Source organism: Colobus angolensis, unplaced genomic scaffold (genome assembly GCF_000951035.1).
Source record: "Colobus angolensis palliatus isolate OR3802 unplaced genomic scaffold, Cang.pa_1.0 Scaffold13, whole genome shotgun sequence".
NCBI lineage: Eukaryota > Metazoa > Chordata > Mammalia > Primates > Cercopithecidae > Colobus > Colobus angolensis.
The window spans coordinates 6,070,666-6,090,524 of NW_012114252.1; the positions used below are offsets into that span (position 1 = coordinate 6,070,666).

The 19,859-nt window shown below is 43.0% G+C and overlaps 1 protein-coding gene across 2 annotated transcripts in view; it reads right to left on the minus strand.

The window, feature by feature from the left end:
* The window catches only part of DZIP1 (DAZ interacting zinc finger protein 1), a 63,731-nt gene that overhangs the window by 17,554 nt on the left and 26,318 nt on the right, over positions 1–19,859 (minus strand). The window contains exons 11-15 of one of the 2 annotated variants that reach the window (XM_011933795.1): positions 13,773–13,913; positions 13,178–13,226; positions 11,213–11,269; positions 7,486–7,542; positions 734–793 (exon numbers count right to left, since the gene is read on the minus strand). In XM_011933795.1, coding sequence (XP_011789185.1) covers positions 734–793; positions 7,486–7,542; positions 11,213–11,269; positions 13,178–13,226; positions 13,773–13,913 — 364 coding nt within the window. The remainder of the gene's footprint in view (positions 1–733; positions 794–7,485; positions 7,543–11,212; positions 11,270–13,177; positions 13,227–13,772; positions 13,914–19,859) is intronic. The other variant, XM_011933796.1, reaches the window with a different exon arrangement.

The window sequence follows — 19,859 nt, forward strand, 5'->3', positions numbered from 1 at the left end:
AAATTCTCCTAAAGAAGTGATATATGGTGCATTATTATAATTAATAAGAAAAAGTTATGATAAATTGATTCAAATATAATTGTTTTCAAAATCTACAAATCTAGCACTAGAAAATGTTCCTCATAAGTAAAGCTTTCTTCATAAATTTTAAAAACTGATCAACAGAAAATAATATTTAGGACTATCAAATAAAATGAGTAAGCAGTAATAATTATCTCCCAACACCCGTGACAGCTCCCAAATTCCACCATAAAGATATTGTTTTGCACATAAATATTTCACATCCAGAACTTAGACATTATGCTTTTCTTGCTATTAAAAATAATTTGGAAATAAGCATTTCACCAATTCATTTCAGATTAAGGTTATGATAAATCACCACTATGACTCAAATCTTTTCAGATCATCTAGTACACATGTGTGTGTCAACATGTCATCTCATCAGAAAAATCTGCATTAAAATAAAGACTTAAATATTTTTTCAAGTTCCCTGACACAGAAAATTTCTTATCTGCTTGCATAAGAATACTGTGTAGCAGAGGAAAGCAGAACAGAATGTTAGGGGAATAGGATAACAGAATACTCCATGTGGGTTGGAAATAAAATCCAAATCTAAATGTCTTTCCTAATTTTGATGTAGTGGAATAAAAACCACTGGCTCATATTTTCCAGGCCTGGGTTTTGGTATATAAATATAATATGCGCAGGTAAACCTGATTAAGCCCTTTGTTACCTTTTTCTTCCTCTGAAAGTTCTTCTATGGGTTCCAGTATGTGCGACGAGAATGCCTGTTCTATTAACAAGGAAAAATAAGAACAGTACAAACAGGACAACAGCAAAGTAACATTAGTTTCCTTTCAAATGATTTGGAAAGATATAATTCCATGGTATTTTAATCATGCCTAAATAGCAAATATTTACTGAGGAAAAAATGTTGGGGCAATCAGTCAAAGATGGTCACCTTTTCATGGTATCTTCAATTTCTATGTACTTTCCATTAACTAAACTCTACAGAAATTATGGTTTTAAATAATTAGGTTAGAGTTTCTTATTCATCAACCTAGTATGCAATAGCCTTTTATGACACAAGGGCACAACTGCAAAAGATCTTCATTACTTATAAAGTATTTCGATCAAGTGGCTAAACAGAAAATTAATGAAAATATTTCAACTACAAAAACATAAAAAATGTCCAAGGCCCTGGGATTCCCACTTGTTCCCGGTGCTAACCCCATGGTTTTCAAGTGGTAAGACCAAGAAGATAAAAGGGGAATGACAGGAGAGAGGTCAGCAGCAAGACGGAGAGCCATTCTCGACACCTGCATGGATACATTTTAAGACCTAGTTCCGGGGCTGGAGAATGCCCTGGACCCACAGCTGGGCAGATGAGGAAGGACTCTTCCCAATCTCACCCTAGAGCAGCAACCGCACTCACGGGAGATGAGGTCTTTGGATGACTATTCCCAGAGAAATGTTATATGTATACACAAGGAAACCTGCCAGCAGCAGGCATAAAACCAAACCCTATTCCATCAACTGAAGGAAATTTCCTTCATGGGGAAGGTCAGGTTTTGGGTGAAGGTTTAATGATGGTGGTCAGGCATTAGACATGGAATGAAATGCAACCAGCGAAGTTGGTGCATGGTTCACTCACCTTCAGCTTGGAGACTGATACAGTGCACTTCCCCCCACCAGCTCTCCACTTTTACCTCCAAGTGGGGAGGTCATTTCATTCTACCACCAGACCCGGGAGTGGGTGACGAGCCAGGGTAAAAATGGCCAACAGTTACTGAGTGCTCATCAGGTGGCTGGGCAGGGATCCACATGTGTGGTATCTCAAATTTAATGCTTCCCACTTTAAAGGGTCTGGTTTTTTATTCATTAAAGGGTATTTCTAGAACTCTATTTCAGATAGATAAATGATAGAGAGATGATAGAGAGAAAGAGAGACAGATTTAGGTATATATAGATGGGTTCTTACAGCTTAGCCAGCAACCTAGTCAATGTATGTAACATTGGCTGTGTGGGAGAAATGCATCTGAAACTACTTTCAAGTGAACCTTCTGGAATGCAGCCTATGATTAAGACCATCTTAATGCTGAAGTGTGGACATAGCCATGAAGAAGCATTTAAGCCCACCAGGTACCACAACTGCTGACCACCAAAAATGTGCTTTCAAATTTGTTATAGAGCATTAAGATTTTTAAAAATTATACAAATAGACGATATGACTAGTTTGAATAGCTGAAAACAGAGATTTAAGGAGGATAACTAATTTCAGAGTTTAAAAAGTCACACCATTTGTATTTTATTGTACTTGTGATCAAAACAAGGTCACAAGGAAATTTTTACTAAAATTTCCATGAAATCATCTCACACATATTTATTATTTTATTGCAGGGATACTCCTATGACTTATTTCTCTAGAGTCAGGATAACTGCCAGGTTCTGACGTGTTTCCCTCTGTGTAGAGAGGAAGAGTTCTGGTAGGAGGGGAGATTGCCGAACATGGCTCCCATCACAAGGGCTTGGGAAAGTGAGACTGGCCAAATCCCAGCTCCCAAAACAAGCAGGCTGATGTCCTGTATCAGGAGGGAAGGACCTGCCCTGCTCGTGCTTTGTAAGCTACCAGTCTAGCCTTCAAACATCCCAGAACCTGTCCTGAGCTGAGATCCAGGGAGAGAGTCAAAACACTCAGAGGTCTGAGTCTCCCATGTACTTGCCAGAGGCTTTCAAAAAAATCCTTGTCAGTTTCCTGCCATTGTCTCCAGAAGAAAGGATCTTGGTCCTCTAACTAGCCCTGCCCTTTTGCCCCTGGCTGACTTCGGCTGGACTTCATTGTGCCTACCTTAGAAGCTAACACTGGCCAGAGCTTACTCAGTGGCTTGTGCCTTGCTGGCCCATCACAATGGCCACTACGGTAGCCATGGCTGCTCTCTGCACTTGGTAGGAAAAGTCCCTAAGCCCACAGCTTAAGGCTGGGCTGTGAATCCGGACTGCCTGCTTCCAAATTCTGGGCACTTGGCCACAAAGTGATAATGCCTGCCCACTGGCGCTCACTAGGCTTGTCTTCCTGACTTCTTCAAATGCCACCTCTGTCCACCCATTATTAGAGTTCACTGTGCTCTGACCTTCCTTGGCCTTGGCCCTGGTCCCCAATCACCTGCTCAGCCTTTCTGCCAACTCCACCAAACCGCTGGTCTGTCCACTCCTTCTCCACTCTCGTCACCACAACCCAGACTCCTGGGGAGGAATCTCAAATGCAGGATTACCCACACCCACAACTGGTCTCCCCAGCTCAGATTCTTTGGAGACGCTCTGGTCAGGCCAAGCCTCCCATAGCACAGCTCTCCAATTCTGCACACCCAGCCTCAAGAACACTCAGCAGCTACACACTGCCCCAAGAACGACCCTGGACAGCTGCAGCCTGGCACTCAACAGCTGCCATGAACGCCCTTAACCAACCTCACTTCCCTCACATCTCCTCCTCTTCTCTCTGCGTGGCCAAGTAATTACTCTGCACTGCTAATTCACATCTAGTGCTTTCCTGCCACCTTTTCCTTCTTACTGTTGGCTTTGCCTAGGATGCCATCCCAATATATTCACCTCCTACTCGGCTCAAATGGCCAAATATCAGCTATGCCAGGAAGTCTTCCCAGAGTCTCCCAAATGGAGAAAATCTCTCCCCTGCCTGGATACCCATTTCATTTCTCAGTGGCTCTCACCTTGCACCATAATTATAAACATGTGGTCTCCTTTATAAGCTATAAGTTCCTTGGGGAAGTTACATTTGATTCAGAAGTTACCTTCTGATTCATTTCTGTATCTCTGTCATGCCCGCCTTGGCATTACCCTCAGGAGTGGCCCACAGTCATCATTACCCAGTGGTCGGTGAAGGAAGGAAAGCAGCAGTGACGAAACACCGCTAGAGAAACAGACAACTACATGTGGCATGTTAGCTCCTGTCAAAGACATGTTCACTGAAGACTCTTCTGAGCTTTTCCAGGATATATGTCTAGGAGATCCTATTGGCATATCCAGACATTTCCTCTTGTGACTGCACGTAAGCATGGTCACCTGACAGGGAACAGGCCCATTCTCCTTTAAAGGGTGGAATTCCACTGAACTGAGACTTCCTTTCAACAGTCCCCATCCCACTTCTGTAACACTATTTGGGCCAGTGGTGTCCAGAGGGGGAAGCCATCTTTCTTTCCATCAAGAGACACAATACACCAGAAGTCTGGAGCACACCACCTGTCATGTATTGGACAATAAACTATTGCTTGTGTTGAGTTTCAGTATTTCAAGATGTAGAATACTTGCTTTGAGAGCAAAACATAATAACTGTAAAGTCTAATAAAAATGTTTCTAAGTTGGGTGCAGTGGGTCACACCTGTGGTCCTAGCACTTTGGAAGGCTGAGGTGGGAGGATCACTTGAGTCCAGGTGTTTGAAACCAGCCTCGGCAACATAATGAGATGCTGTCTATACAATAAATTTAAAAATTAGTCAGGTATGGTGGTGCAACCCTGCAGTCACAACTACGTGGGAGGATCACTTGAGCCCGGAAGGTTGAGGCTGCAGTGAGCTATGATCATACCACCACATTCCAGCCTGGCGACAGAGAAATGCCCAGTCTCAAAAAAAAAAAAAAAAAGGTTCCAGTTTTTGTGGTCATCATTGTAGCTATATACAATTAAAGTCATGTATACACAAGCCCCTCACAATTTATAGGCCAAATTAAAGGAGGGCTTCACATGTAGGTAGAACCTAGCAGGTGCCCATAGACTTTGGGGAAAGTGGTTATTTTGCACTCGTCGCTCTAAAAGTGGGCCATATTATCAGGTCAGGCAACCTAAGCAATTGGTGTATGGGCCAGTTTAACAGCAACAAAGTCTGCTTTATTTTCTGGGCATCCTAATACCACCATTTAGTCACAACTCCATGAGCAAAGAGCAAAGTGGTCTCCAGTGGTGAAAATACTACAAAAAGTTGTTTGAGGTTTGTCCAGTAAAAACACATACTAGGGGATGGGAATCAAGCATGATTGTTTATCTTCTCCAGAACCCGTGTTTCATCCTATCAACTGCCTCTGAATCAGAACCTGATTGTTTATCTTCTCCAGAATCCGTGTTTCATTGTCAACTGCCTTTGAATCAGAACCTGATTGTTTATCTTCTCCAGAACCCGTGTTTCATCCTATCAACTGCCTTCGAATCAGAACCTGATTGTTTATCTTCTCCAGAACCCGTATTTCATCCTATCAACTGCCTTTGAATCAGAACCTACTGTCTGTACTGTTCAGCTTGCGTAGCAGAGTTGAAAGCAGGGAGCCATCAGGGCTCCCATTTTACCTAGATCCTATCAGGACAGAAGCACTGGCAATGTTGGCTCCTAGCAGCTTACAGTGGAATTCCTTCCAGGCTGCTGTAGCTCACTCTCTCCTTGGGGCAGCCCCCATCAGATGACAAATCAATGCAAGGGGCAATGGCCCCCACCCCTGCCTCAGTGGAGGACAAGCCGGAGCACTCATCCCAGCTCTGTAGCTCTGAGGCAGGGCTGGCTGAGGCCTCCACTGTAGCTGCACCTGGGTTTAACATCCCCTTCACCCAACACTGCTTCTCTCACAGGTGCTGTCCGAGGGCAACCCCCGTCCCACCTGTAAACTTCTGTATCACTCTGTTTCCCAGGGGACCCAACCCCCAAAGGTAAGGAATCGTGAGATTTTTCATGGTAAAGAACCTCATCAAGCTTTGAGATGGAACAAGGGACAGAGAGTGAACGGGTGAATAAACATTATGCAATCCATGACTAACCTGCCCTGCCCCTGCCGCCCTGGGGAAGCTGGCCTGATGGGGTGGGGGACGTTGGCGGGCCCTGGCCAAGTCTCTTCCTAGCTCCTGCCCACTGAGATGCTCACAAATCAGCTTTGATCCCCATCCAAGGGCTGAAGGCCCTGTGCCAGGTCTGGTTGGCATTTAAAACTAGCATTTCAATCCCAGCAGATGCCAGGAAGGGGGCATGACTGATTCATGCAACTCTGGGCCAGTGAGGGTAGGGTCTCCAAGAACACATGCTTTAGAAATGATCAATTTGTCCAAACCCTTGAATTAACCCCAGACAGCTTAATGTACCTACCAGGGTGTCCTTTAGTTAGCAACAAAAATATATGACAAAGAAACTGGGACCTTGTGTAATGTCATACAGAAAGCTAACAATAACAAAGTAGAGGGGTGGGGAAGTAAAAGAAACTAAAATACACTGTTGAAGTACAAAAGAGAAGTGCCCAGTAGTGCTTTACAAAAGGACGCAATGGAGAGATTTAGACCTGACTTAAAATAATATGAATACCGAATGATTGCTAGATACTTTTCTTATACATTCAATATTAAAGCAAATTTATTTATGTCCAACGTGCTTTTTTATCTGTTACTGGTCTAAAGGAAAAAACTGCATGCTCTAAACACTTGTAAATAAGAAGATCAATATGTGGAGAATTTATACATCACATATTGTGATCACATACACAAGACAACTGATCCACCTGAAGTGATCTTCGGGAAAAAAAAATAAGGTGCAATAAACACTTCATGAGTCAGTCATGAGTAAAAAGGATTATTACTAAAGTTCATGGTATACAGACTATGGTATTTATGAAGACAAAAAGTGCTACTCTACTGACCAGTTAGATCATGGATTTAAGTGTAACCTTTTTAAAAGACCAAAAAGGAAAAAGACTGAAGTAATCATTGGATTCCACAGCAACGGTATGTGAGACAGGAAAAAGATAGCCCTTCTCCCATCTTAATGCATTTGTAATATCCAACAGACCACAGGAAAACATATTAAAGAACATACTATAAAAACTGTAATCACTTTAACTGTATAAAAAAGTGAAATACAGCTACAAATATTCAGCCCATCTAATGGATCATGTTAATAACAATTATCACCCTTTTGATCTGGTCCAAGAACTGAACCCTGGCAATGATTTCACTCAGTGGTTCCTACCCATTTCCTTTAGTTTCCATTACATGTCTTTTCTAGATTTTCCCAACCAGTCATTCAAACTGTTTGTTTAGAAAAGGTGACTTGCTGCCACATTGAAAGTTATAAAAACAACCACATACGCCCTGTGGCATGTGCTGGTTGGCTGGTCTGGTAGCAGACCATTCTTACCCAACACCTACTACTTTCCACAAAAATCATAAATAATTAAGACACTACTCAAGTTAAAATCTCTACTTGTGAGTCCGTAACCTTTTATACCTATATACACCTTTTATACTTTAAGACTTTGGGGGATATGTCCAGTTTACAACAATATTACACACGAAGACTGCAGTTTTAATAACTGCTTTTGCAATCACTAAAATGTTTCCTGTTTTATTATAAATTACCTCCACAGAATCACTTTTGGTTAATAAGTTATCTAACTCCGGGTGGCAACTGCACATAAAACGCTGAGACTATTACTGAAACTTACCTTGTGCCATTGGCAGACTAGATTTAGTTTCTGAAGTGTGCAGGGCTGGGGCATTCACTGAAACAGCATAAAAAGGAAAAACTCAGAGGTTCCATAATTAAAGCATAAGCATCCGAACATGATGATAGCCAAATATGCCTCAAATTAGTCAAGATACATACAGACCATAAGGGACAAATATTTCAAGTGACAAAGATATTACACAACTAACATAAACTTACATTCATAACAGCTTTATGGAGATATGTTCACCTTTTAAAAATATACAATTCAGTGGTTTTTTAGCATATTTACAGGGCTGTGCAACCACAACCACTGTCCACTTCTAGAACACTTTCTTCATCACCTCCCTCAAAATACCCATGCCCAGTACCCATCACACCTCATTTCTGCCCCTTCCCCATCCCCAGGCAACAATTAATCTACTATCCATCTCTATGAATTTGCCTATTATTGACATTTCATATAGTAAATGAAGCTATACAATATGTGGTCCTTTGCATCTGGATTTGCTCACTTAACACAATGTTATCAAGGTTCATCCATGCTGTAGCATGTATATAAATATCAGTATGGATTTTTATGGGCAAATAATGTTCTGTTTTATAAACTGACCACATTTTATTTACCTTTCATTAGTTGATGGACCTATAAGTTGTTTCCACTGTTTAGCTATTATGAATAATGCTGCAATGAACATTCACACACAATAAACCAGTTTTGAAAAGTACTCTAATCACTGGGCTGGAAGACATTATGTGAAGCTATTAATGTAGTCACTGCCTGTGGAAAGAGGTTTGCCCAACTTAAGTAAAACTAAATGCTCTCCAATTTAAATTTCTCCAGAAAATTAGATTCCACGGCCTTCTTCAAATATTTGACAATTCTTATCTGAGAGTCCTCTCTGGACTATTTATTTGTCCAGTTTGTTTTTACTAAACAGTATTGGTCTATTAGTTTACTGCTTCCTTATTTTATCAAGACAGACTTTTAATTCTAATCTTACCCTAAAAAGTACTGGCCACAAACCTCAGCTACTTTTTTTTGAAATAGAGTTTCACTCCCATTGCCCAGGCTGGAGTGCAGTGGCATGATCTCAGCTCACTACAACCTTCGCCTCCTGGGCTCAAGCGACTCTCCTGCCTCAGCCTCCTGAGTAACTGGGACTACAGGCATGCAGCACATGCCCAGCTAATTTTTGTATTTTTAGTAGAGACGGGGTTTCACCATGTTGGCTAGGCTGGTCTCGAACTGGCGACCTCAAGTGATCCTCCTGCCTCGGCCTCCCAAAGTGCTAGGATTATAGGCATGAGCCACTACGCCCGGCCATCAGCTACTTCTGTAGGTATACATTTTTTTTTTTTTTTTTTTTTTTTTTTTTGAGGCGGAGTCTCGCTCTGTGGCCGGATCTCAGCTCACTGCAAGCTCCACCTCCCAGGTTTACGCCATCTCCTGCCTCAGCCTCCCGAGTAGCTGGGACTACAGGCGCCCGCCACCTCGCCCGGCTAGTTTTTTTGTAGTTTTAGTAGAGACGGGGTTTCACCATGTTAGCCAGGATGGTCTCGATCTCCTGACCTCGAGATCCGCCCATCTCAGCCTCCCAAAGTGCTGGGATTACAGGCTTGAGCCACCACGCCTGGCCCTGTAGGTATACATTTTTTATCTTCACAATGGCTTCTAGTGAAAGTGTTCAATTCCTATTTGTAAATTGCTAACAAACTCTGGAAATACTGCCTTCGTACCCATTTGCAACTTGCATAATCTAGATCAAGTTCTGGCAAACTATAGCCCATGAGACATACCCAGTCCACTGCCTGTTTTTATTGGAACATGGCTCCTTCACTTAAGTATTGTCTATGACTGATTTTGCACTACAATGGCAGAGCTGAGTAGTTGCAAAAGAGACCATCTAGCCTGTGAAGCCTAATGTAAATCACTATCTGGCCTTTTACAGGAAAAAAAAAATACAGAATACTAACTATTCCTGATCTAGATATTATTCCAGCTTACAGACTCAGAAGATCTGATGCTGTTAAAATTGATCACAATTTGGTCTTTTCTCTAAACTACAGAATTCATTCCCTTATTATGAAAGGGTAATAAATCAGTAAATGACTGACTAGTGTCTAAATCACCAAGGGTATAGACAGGTGGAATCAACAGGTTTGACCATATCTGTCTTATATTAGACATTACAAATCTTCATTTTACTGGGTATAGGTCTGATTTATTTATTGCGTATCTCCTAAGCTGACTTTCACTTTGTGATTTAGATTTTCTGATCTTAGAGTGTATGTTTTCTTTTCAGTGATGAAAACTTCCCTGCCATCATTAGAACCTTGGCTTTTAGATCCTTTTGTATGCTGGGAAGAGGAATGGGACGAGCCAGGGCCTCACTTGGAAGGGACCTCTACCTATGGGGCTATGGGCCTATTTTTTTTATTATTTTTGGAATTTTCTAGAGCCAGTGGCATCCGTAGTTTTTGACAACATTCCCCAATCGGTAAAAGTTCCCCCAGAAATACACATATTTATTTAAATGAATTTTATATGTACTATAATACGAATATGTACATTTTTAAACAAAATTTGAAAAAAGTAAAAGGATGAGACTTATTAATACATAATAATAATCTCTAATAATTTTTTCCCACATTCCAATAGATAATTTTGCATACTGCATTTGGAGGAAACCACTCTAACTAAATATAGCCTTGGGTTTTGTTTTTTTTTTTTCTGCATATACATTTGAGTTTGGTCAGCTGCTGAAGATTGTTTGTTTGAATAATTTAGTATTTGACCATCCTTCTCTGAAATGTGTTTTTTCCTTCATTTCATAAGCTGTACATTCAGCATCTCTTACTCTCTCAACCCTGCTCTTGGCACTTAAACTCCGCTCCTCTCCTTAACTACCGCTTAACTTCTTCAGCTCCAAGAAGCAATGAGAGGCTTCAAGAAGCCTCCGAGAAGCCTGAGAGGTTAAAACCATCAGCATTTTCTGGCCAGTAGTGCCAAATTCCAAAACATGGTCAAGAATGTCCTTTGGTCACTACACAGTGCTCTTGAGATCCCTGGGCCCATGTGTGTGGTGCCGTCTCCCTGCGCTCAGCCTCAGCCCATACTCTCTTGTGGTCATATCGCCGTGCACATGGCACAGCTATCTGCCCTTACTCCTTCCTGAATGGAAGCAAAACTATCTCAACTATTCAGCTAGTATTTTTAAACAACGATCTGTCAGTTTCTAAACTGTAAAGATTATGTCCTTTTGGTTTACTGCAGAATCTTGACAACTCCAGGAGATAGAGCAGATGGCCAGGCTGACCACAAGTGAGGACAGACAGGACACCTGCCAAAGCCTGCAGCAGTAAGAGTGTCAGCAGTTTCAAAGTGTGGTGACACCACACACAGTCACAGAGTCACCCAGTGTGTCACTTTGAGAAGTCTACAAGTATAAACTAAAGTGATGCCAAGGAATTTTCAGTCATCCCTTTTTAGACAAATTGTGAAATAATAGCTATAGCTAATCAAAATCACCACAACATCACGTGGATATTCAGTCTTGAGTTTTAGAACGAGGTCAAAACCAAGAATCAAAATAAATCATTATGCGATCTCTAAATACACTGGTTTTCAAAGAAAAGTCTTGAAAAATAGTAAGTAAAAGTTATGTTTTGGTTTAGCATTTTAAAGATACCTTTGGAGTCCTGCATCTATTATAGGAACTTACTAGGCACAGCTGGAGCAGTTGGCTGAGATTCAAAAGCCTGCCAGGCTAAAGGATTTCCTGAAATGACAGAAAAATAAATGAACACAAAAAATCACAAGCTATGGATTAAATTTTTGTAGCCCTTATCCTAATTTGTGCCCCCATGAAAAACAATAAATGAAATGTACCAATATATAGCACATCACCAGGAGAATAAGTACGTGTAACATTAATCTTTCTGAAGCTAAATTTTTCCCAGAATTATTTTGCAGTCAAATATTTATGATATCTAGTTAATTTTGCAAGTATTCCTCCCTACCTGAGCTCTTGTTATTTGGAGAGGAGTTAAAGGGAACCACAACCCTCTTTCCTCAACTCTATCTCAAAACAAGAGGGAGGAAACTCAGCTCATACACCCCAGCAGCACCCCCACTTGGCATCCCTCAAACAGACAAAGATGCCTCAACAACCTGAGATGTGCAGGAACCAGGACTGGAATCACCGGGAAGAAAACTAGGCAGAAGTGAGACCCTGAACCTGTGGCTTCCAGTCTCCCTTCTGGTCTCTTTTTTATTTTTATTTTTATTTTGCAAAGTCAGCTGTTGCCCTGGTCTTGACTGGTTTACTGTGTGTATGTGTGACAGAGAGAGAAGGCGAGAGAGAGAGAGAGAGAGAGAGAGAGTTCTTTAATGATATGGAGGGAGGTAGGCAGGCTATCACTGGTGCAGTCAGTAGGTTGTACATATTCCCACTAAGCATAGAACAAACCTATAACCCCAAAACAGCCACAGTTGAGAAAAATGCAGCAAGCCTTTATAGCACTTTAGAATAATTAAGAGTTCTTTGGTTTTTGCTTTTTCAGAGATGTGTGTCTCACACTGTCACCCAGGCTTGAGTGCAGTGGTGGAATCACAGCTCACTGCAGCCTTGAATTTCTGGGCTCGAGTGATTCTTCCACCCCAGCCTCCTGAGTAGCTGTGACTACAGGTACCTGCCACCATGCACAGCTCATTTTTTATTTTTTGTTTTTAGAGAAGGGGGACTCGCTATGTTGTCCAGGCTAGTCTCGAACTCCTGGCCTCAAGTGATCTTCCTGCCTTGGCCTCCTAAAGTGCAGGGATTACAAACGTGAGCTACTGTGCCTGGCCTACTAAGAGCTTAATATCAATAATAATGGCTAACTTAATGAGGGCTTAATAGGTATATTATCCCATTTAATCCTCATAACAAGCCTATGATGTAGTTACTATTTGCTATGACTTGAATGTCCCCTCAAAAATGCAAGTTGAAATTTAACTGCCATTGTAACAATGTTACATGGCAATAGTGGCAGGAATGGGTTGGTTATTGAGAGAGGGTTCCTGATTTTAAAAGATGAGTTTGGACCAATTTCCTTTCTCTGTCTCATGCATTAGCTGGCCAGGTGATGCCTTGCACCATAGGCTGACCCTCACCAGACGTCAGCACCATGCACTTGGATTTCCTAGCCTCCAGAAACTTTGTTTCTTTATAAATACTAGTCTGTGGTATGCTATTATAGCAGAGAAAACAGACTGAAACACTATTCATATTCCTACTATAAAGCTGAGGAAACTGAGGCAGAGATTCACAAAGCTATGAAGTGCCAGAGATGGTAGGTGAACCCAACCTGTCAACAGACCCTGTGCTTTTATACACATAACTCTGTGCTACAGTGTATAAGTTAAGAGGCAAATGGTTCCCAAGTAGGTATTATGTGCCTAATAGTACTCTGATTAAAAAAATGAAACAACTACGTGATAGTTTAGATTTTTTCAATTCTTCACCTTTCTGGGTTGTGGTAACAAATCTCTCAAATTAGAATAATAGAGGACGGACCTACCAAATTCATACAACAAGAAGAATGCCATCTTAGCACACATAAACAAGTGGGACCCACATTCTTCTGAAGCCCAGCGCAGTTGGGGAGGTCCCCTCGCCGCCAGCACCAGGATCCCATCCACTTACCTCTGGGTTCACTGACACTGTTTAATGGATTACAGGTAAAGTCTTTAATCTGCAAAGAAATACAGTCTTCTAGTGATCTGTCTGAAGTTAGACAGGGACACACACATGGGATAATGGACAGATAATGTTGTTAGTAAATTAACCTTTTCACTAAATTATCCAGGGACATTGGGCATGTGGACTTTAAAAGCATAGAGGCAAAAGTTATTACCCAAACCTCACCATTACACAATATATTCATGTAAAACACCTGTCTATGTACACCTTGAGTCTAAAATAAAATAACAAAAAAAGTTTTTTAAAGTTGCATCTGGATTTGGCTGCTTCTCAGGGTAATTACTGAATGAAATTCTTATTTACCTTCAAATCAAATTAATTTTGAACTTTAACTGTATAAATCTTCAACATATTACTTTTAAATACCTTTTAAAAAATGTATTTTATTGCACTAGCTTTTACAAGCAATCACAAGGGGAAAAATATTCCATCTTCCTCACCTTATACCACTTACAAATGCTCTAAAGTAAAAAACACATGTTCTTAGACAGACTGTGTTGCTTAAAGAAGCACGGTGCCACACTGTCGCCAGACATACCTGCTGTCTCTGAGTTATAATCAGCTCGTTCTGCTCCTGAAGTCTCTGCCCTAGCTCTTCTATCCTTTTCTTGTAGAAAACATTGCTTGCATTTAGATCATCTATCATTGAGGCTCGAAGTTTCTCTATATGTGACAGGAGCTGAAAAAAAGTTAAGAAAGGCATCTGTCTGTAAGCTGCATGTCAAATGTCTTCATTCTCCAGATTTCAGGTACATGCCCTGCCTGTTTTGCTGGCCGGATGCTATCCATGCACATCAAGTCATTGAATAAATCTTTGATCACGGTAGATCCTGACCCTGGCTGCTCTAGGTGCTTCATCTGTGTTCCCAAAGGAGCTCATGACCCCAGACAATGCTGATACTGGGAGCAGCTGAGCCAACTAGAGCACATAACATGAAGTAACACATGATGAGCAATGATAAAGGATTCAGGCTTCTCCTGTAGAGTGGCTCTGACCCTCAGTACTAAATTTTTCCTGCAGTCCTGTCCTTCACATGCCACCTGGCCCATCCTAGGCCAGAGAGCACATCTTAATTTTTTTTTTTTTTTTTTTTTTGTCACCCAGGCTGGAGTGCAGTGGAGCAATCTTGGCTCACTGCGGCCTCTGCCTCCCGGGTTCAAGCAATTCTCCTGCCTCAGCCTCCTGAGCAGCAGGCCCACATAACCACACCTGGCTAAATGTTGTATTTTTAGTAGAGACGGGGTTTCACCATGTTAACCAGGCTGGTCTCGAACTCCTGACCTCAGGCAATCCACCCGCCTTGGCCTCCCAAAGTGTTGGGATTATAGGTGTGAGCCACCGTGCCCAGCCACATCTTAATTATTTTATATTCCCAGAAACTAGCGCAATCCCTAGCCCTTAGCAGGTTCTCTGAGAAATGTTTACTGATAAATGTTTACTGAGAAAAAGAAGGGGGATGATGGGGATTAGAGGGAAAGAGGAAGGGAGGCAAAGAAAGGGAGAGAAGCAGAGGACAGAGACACACAGATATATTCATCTTTCGAGATAATGTCATGGAAGATCATAGACTGGACAAAAAGAATTCAAGAATTTGTTTTCAATAATTGAAGGAAAGGTGCTTAAAGCAATTTCAGTAGTTGTTTAAACAGAGAAGTTTAAAAAAAAAAAAAAGGGTGGGGGGTGCTTGAGGTCAGGCACCATGGCTCATGCCTGTAATCCCAATATTTTGGGAGGCCGAGGCAGGCAGATCACTTGAGGTCAGGAGTTTGAGACCAGCCTGGCCAAAATGGCAAAACCCCATCTCTAATAAAAATACAAAAATCAGCCAGGTGTGGTGGCGGGCGCCTGTAATCCCAGCTACTTGGGAGGCTGAGGCAGGAGAATTTTTGAAACCAGGAGGCAGAGGCTGCAGTGAGCTGAGATCATGTCATTGCACTCCAGCCTGGGCGACAGAGTGAGATTCTATCTCAAAAAAATAAAAAATTAAAAAAAAAAGGCTTGATAATTGGGGTGAAGGACATTCCAAGTCTACGGCCTGGAAGTGGTGACAGGGTATGCTGATCAAATAAAGGAGCAGGAAGTATCCATGCCTGAGATGAGTATATAAGGGCACCTAAACCAGCATTTCCTCATTTGCTTGCTTTTAGAAAATTAACACTCACTGTGTACTAGATGCACTTCATTTTGTTGAGTCCATGCCACAATTTTACGGACACATGTTTTGGCCCCATTGTACAGATAGGAAAACTCAAGTCTAGAAAGGTAAAGTCACTGGCCCTAATTGAAACAGCTGAAGGGGGCAGAGCCCAGACTTAAACTTTCACATGCATGTTTCAAGGTCAGTGCTCTTTTGGGAGGCCAAGGAGGGAGAATCGCTGGAGTCCAGGAGTTGGAGTCCAGGAGTTGGAGATCAGCATGGGCAACATAGTAAGACCCTGTCTCTACAAAAAGTTTTAAAACTTAAGCTAGGTGTGGTGGGGTGAGCCTGTGGTCCTAGTTCCTCGGGAGGCTGAGGTGGAAGGGTTGCTTGACCCCAGGAGGTTGGGGCTGCAGTGAGCTATGCTCATGCCACTGCACTCCAGCCCGGGCGAGAGAGTAAGACCCTCTTTCCAAAAAAAAAAAAAAAAGTGTCTTAGCATCCTGCATGGCCTTGCCTCTGAAATCTCTGTGCTCCTATGAGGCTGGGCAAACACTGGGTGGAACCAATCTAGAAAGATTTTCTGAGTGAAACCTAAAAAGAATCTTTCCTATCCTAGTGGATACTAAGAACCTCCCCCAATGAGGGCATTGCCAAGAGCTTTCATCCTTACAGGCCCCTGGAAAAGTGGCCTCCAAAGCAGTCTGGGAAATGCTGAGCTGGAAAATAGAAGGAAAAGCCAGTAAAAATGTCCAGGCTGCTGGATGGAGGTTTAGGATCTTGGCCTTGATCAACTACACGGGGAGTTGCTCCAGGCCCCAGGAAGAAAGGAGATGTGGGAAAATCTAACTTCGTGGAGAGAGGAGTGGAGAGGGTCTAGGCAAACACAGCCAGAAATTATTTTGAAGTTGCAGCTCATGAGCCCATTTTCTATTATCCCATTTCAAGCACTACGCATTTTTCCCTACTGGTCCACATCACCCCATCCTCCCTTCCTTCATTATGTGACCATTTGACAACCTCCCAAGCTCTCAAGAGTCTTCTGTTGGGTAAAAAGGGCATGCCATCACTTATCTGTGACTGCCTCTGAACTCTTACCAATGTTATTTAAAACAAAAAAAAAATTGCCAAGAATCTAGGTAAATCAATAGAAAGTTGGCAAATGCAACTTCCCCTAAACAGAGAAATACAATATGTGCATTGTGGGAATAGCAGGCACCAATCATGTGGAATAATTAATAGTTAGGTCTCAGGCAGAGATTACTAAACCTGATTGAATTCACCCTTCTGTTAGGGCTTAAGAGAAAAGAAGGGAGAGGTAAGCAGCTTCTAAACAAGCCAAACCAATAGGCAAGGAAGGAGTGCAGCCTAGTGGTGGCACAAATCCCCCTCACGTACCCAGTACATGAGATGTGTGCCCCACTCAAAACCAGGAAAGGCCTCACCTTCCTCCTCGGTGACAACCGTCAGTCTTTCTCTCCATCACGACTCACAATGACAAAGTGTAAAAACTGTAACTCGCTTTCTATTCCAGCCAGAGGCCACTGAAATTCCCACAACTGCTTGAAACACAGATGGCTTTAAAGGGGCCAGGATTTTAAAAATCCGCCCCCCCCCAACCGATTAATAAAGAAACCTGAATTCTGTCCCTAAATACCAATGCTAGAAAGATGGCTTGAAGAATAAGAGTAGGGATTTTAATGATCTAAGAGCAGTGGTTCAAACCATAGATCCAAAACAGAATAGCCTGGGTGGGTTTTGGTTTGTTTATTTCCAAAATCCATGTGTCCCAGACTTACCTACTAAATCAAGATCTCAGGGAGTGGAGCTGGTCACGTGTACTTTGGAAAACAGTCTCAGATAATTCTGAAGTGCATCCTCGTTAGGGATTACCATGTCAGAGCAACCAAAGAAAAGATCCTGCGTTCTTACAGAAAAGCAACCACTCGAAGCTGTCACTGCCTATTTTCCTTCCCAGCTGGGAGCTTCACTGGTGAGTGCCTGGAGCTAGGCAGGCCAGCCAGTGTGGTATACCCTGGAGTACACAGGGCCTGCATTCAAATACCAGCGACTGTGGGCAAGACAGCATCTGTCTAAGCCCCTGTTTCCTCAACTGTAAAATGGGTGACAGCACCTACCTCATAGAACTCTTAGAAGGATTAAGTATATGGCAACTACAAGTATCCATTTATTTCTAAATGTTCCCATGAAACCAATGGTATGCTGGTTAATCAGCTTTCGAAATGAAACAAAACAAAACACCCTGATGAGGAGAAATGTGCACAGCTGAGAGCCAGTGAGTCAGCACCAGGACACCAGGACATGAACTGTAAGAACGGGCCACTTTTGCTTCCGCGTAATGCAGGGGGACAAAGGAGAACACTCCTTGCACAGTGGAGCCACTTGTGGTGCGGAGAAACTACCGTCCACTGCTCCTGGGATCCTGCATCTTAGCTGCCAGAGATAAAATATGCTGGGAGGTGAACGCCATCGTCCTGACTACACAGTAATTGCCATGGGGGAAGCTCCCTAGGTGCAGGGTGGAAATCTGGACTAGTGTCCTCCCTACAGAAGATGGTGCTTAGACCTCCAGACAACTCTGGTAACCCTGCTCTTCTGAACCCTACAATCAGCCTTTCTCCAACTATGAAAACAAGGCTGAATGATGCCCTGGCTAGACGTCTAGCTACCTTCCACATTCATTCTGCAAGTGTGTAGCGAGTGCCAACCACATTTCAGGCACATGAGTGGATGCTGGGAAGACAATGGAAAGCGAAACAGATAGAGCCCTTTACTCAGAGGGCCAAGGATATGATTGGAGAGACAGATAATAAACAAGGAAAAAAATAAGCAAGTAAACTATTTAAAATAGTGCTCAGAGCTCTGCTTGAGATGTGATGGGAATAATAAAGAAAAGGGACTACCTACTTGGATAGAGTGACATCAGGTGACCACGGCCCAGAGGCCAGAGGCAGTGGGGTAGGCAGGGTTCTCAGGGGGCTCTCAAGGTTGCACTCCTGGTGTACACCCCTGTGTGATGCTGTCTTTTGTCTGAAGAGAACATTGTGCTTCTCACAATGCAACCACAGAATATGGCAAAGGTGAAGGGACTTTGGAGATGCAATTGCAGTCCCAAATCTGCAGACTTTGAGGTTATAAAAAGGAAGATTATCCTGTGTGGGCCTGTCTTATTCAGGTGAGCCCCCTAAAGAAGTTCCAGGCTGGGTGTCGTGGCTCACGCCTGTAATCCCTACACTTCGGGAGGTCAAGATAGGTGGATCACCTGAGGTCAGGAGCTTGAGACCAGCCAAGCCAACAAGGTGAAACCCTGTCTCTACTAAAAATACAAAAATTAGCTCGGCATGATGGCACATAATCCCAGCTACTCAGGAGGCTGAGGCAGGACAATCACTTGAACCTGGGAAGCAGAGGTTGCAGTGAGCCAAAATGGCATCACTGCACTCCAGCCTGGGCAATAGAGTGAGACTCTGTCCCACCAAAAAGAAAAAAAAACAAAAAGTAAGAAGTCCCAGGCCCTTCCTGAAGGGGGAGAATGCAAGCAAGAGAGACACACTCTAGCTGGCCTTGAAGTTGTCATGCTATGTACTGCTATGGAGAAGCAGTAGCCTCTGGGACCTGATAGTTTCAGCCCTTCAAATAACCACAAGGAACCCCAGACAGGAACACAGCCCAGCTGACACTCTCAATGCAGCCTATGAGTCCCTGAGCCCAGCCAAGCCCTGCCTGGACTCCTATACATTGAGAAGAGAAATACATGCCACTTTCAACCACTCAATTTGTGGTCATTTGCTACACAGAATAGAAAACTCTTACCGAGGGCAAGGAGGTAGCCACGTGAAGAGAAAGTGGAAGGGCTTCCCAACAATGACAACCAGATATAAAAGAGGAAAAGGCTAGAATGTTCTAGAAATTAGCAGAATTAGAATTAGAATCGTAGCTGGAAAGAGGAGGTTCCAGGGGGTGGGGGTGGTCAGGCTGAGGCTAGAATGGTGGCCAGCAGCCAGGTTATTTTTCTGGCTCTGTGGAGAGCAAACTAAGGAAGGGGAAGGCTGGAATTGAGGAGACCCACCCTGGGGCCCATTCAGAAATGGAGGCTTAGTTAGTGGTAGAGGCAACAGGAAACAGAAGAACTGGTTCCATACAGCGAGCCCTGCAGACAGCCTGGACTCGGAGATTGAGAGAGAAAGGTGGAATCAAGATGAGCACCTGGGCCGGGTGCGGTGGCTCAAGCCTGTAATCCCAGCACTTTGGGAGGCCGAGACGGGCGGATCACGAGGTCAGGAGATCGAGACCATCCTGGCTAACACAGTGAAACCCTGTCTCCACTAAAAAATACAAAAAAACTAGCTGGGCGAGGTGGCGGGCACCTGTAGTCCCAGCTACTCCGGAGGCTGAGGCAGGAGAATGGCGTAAACCTGGGAGGCGGAGCTTGCAGTGAGCTGAGATGCGGCCACTGCACTCCAGCC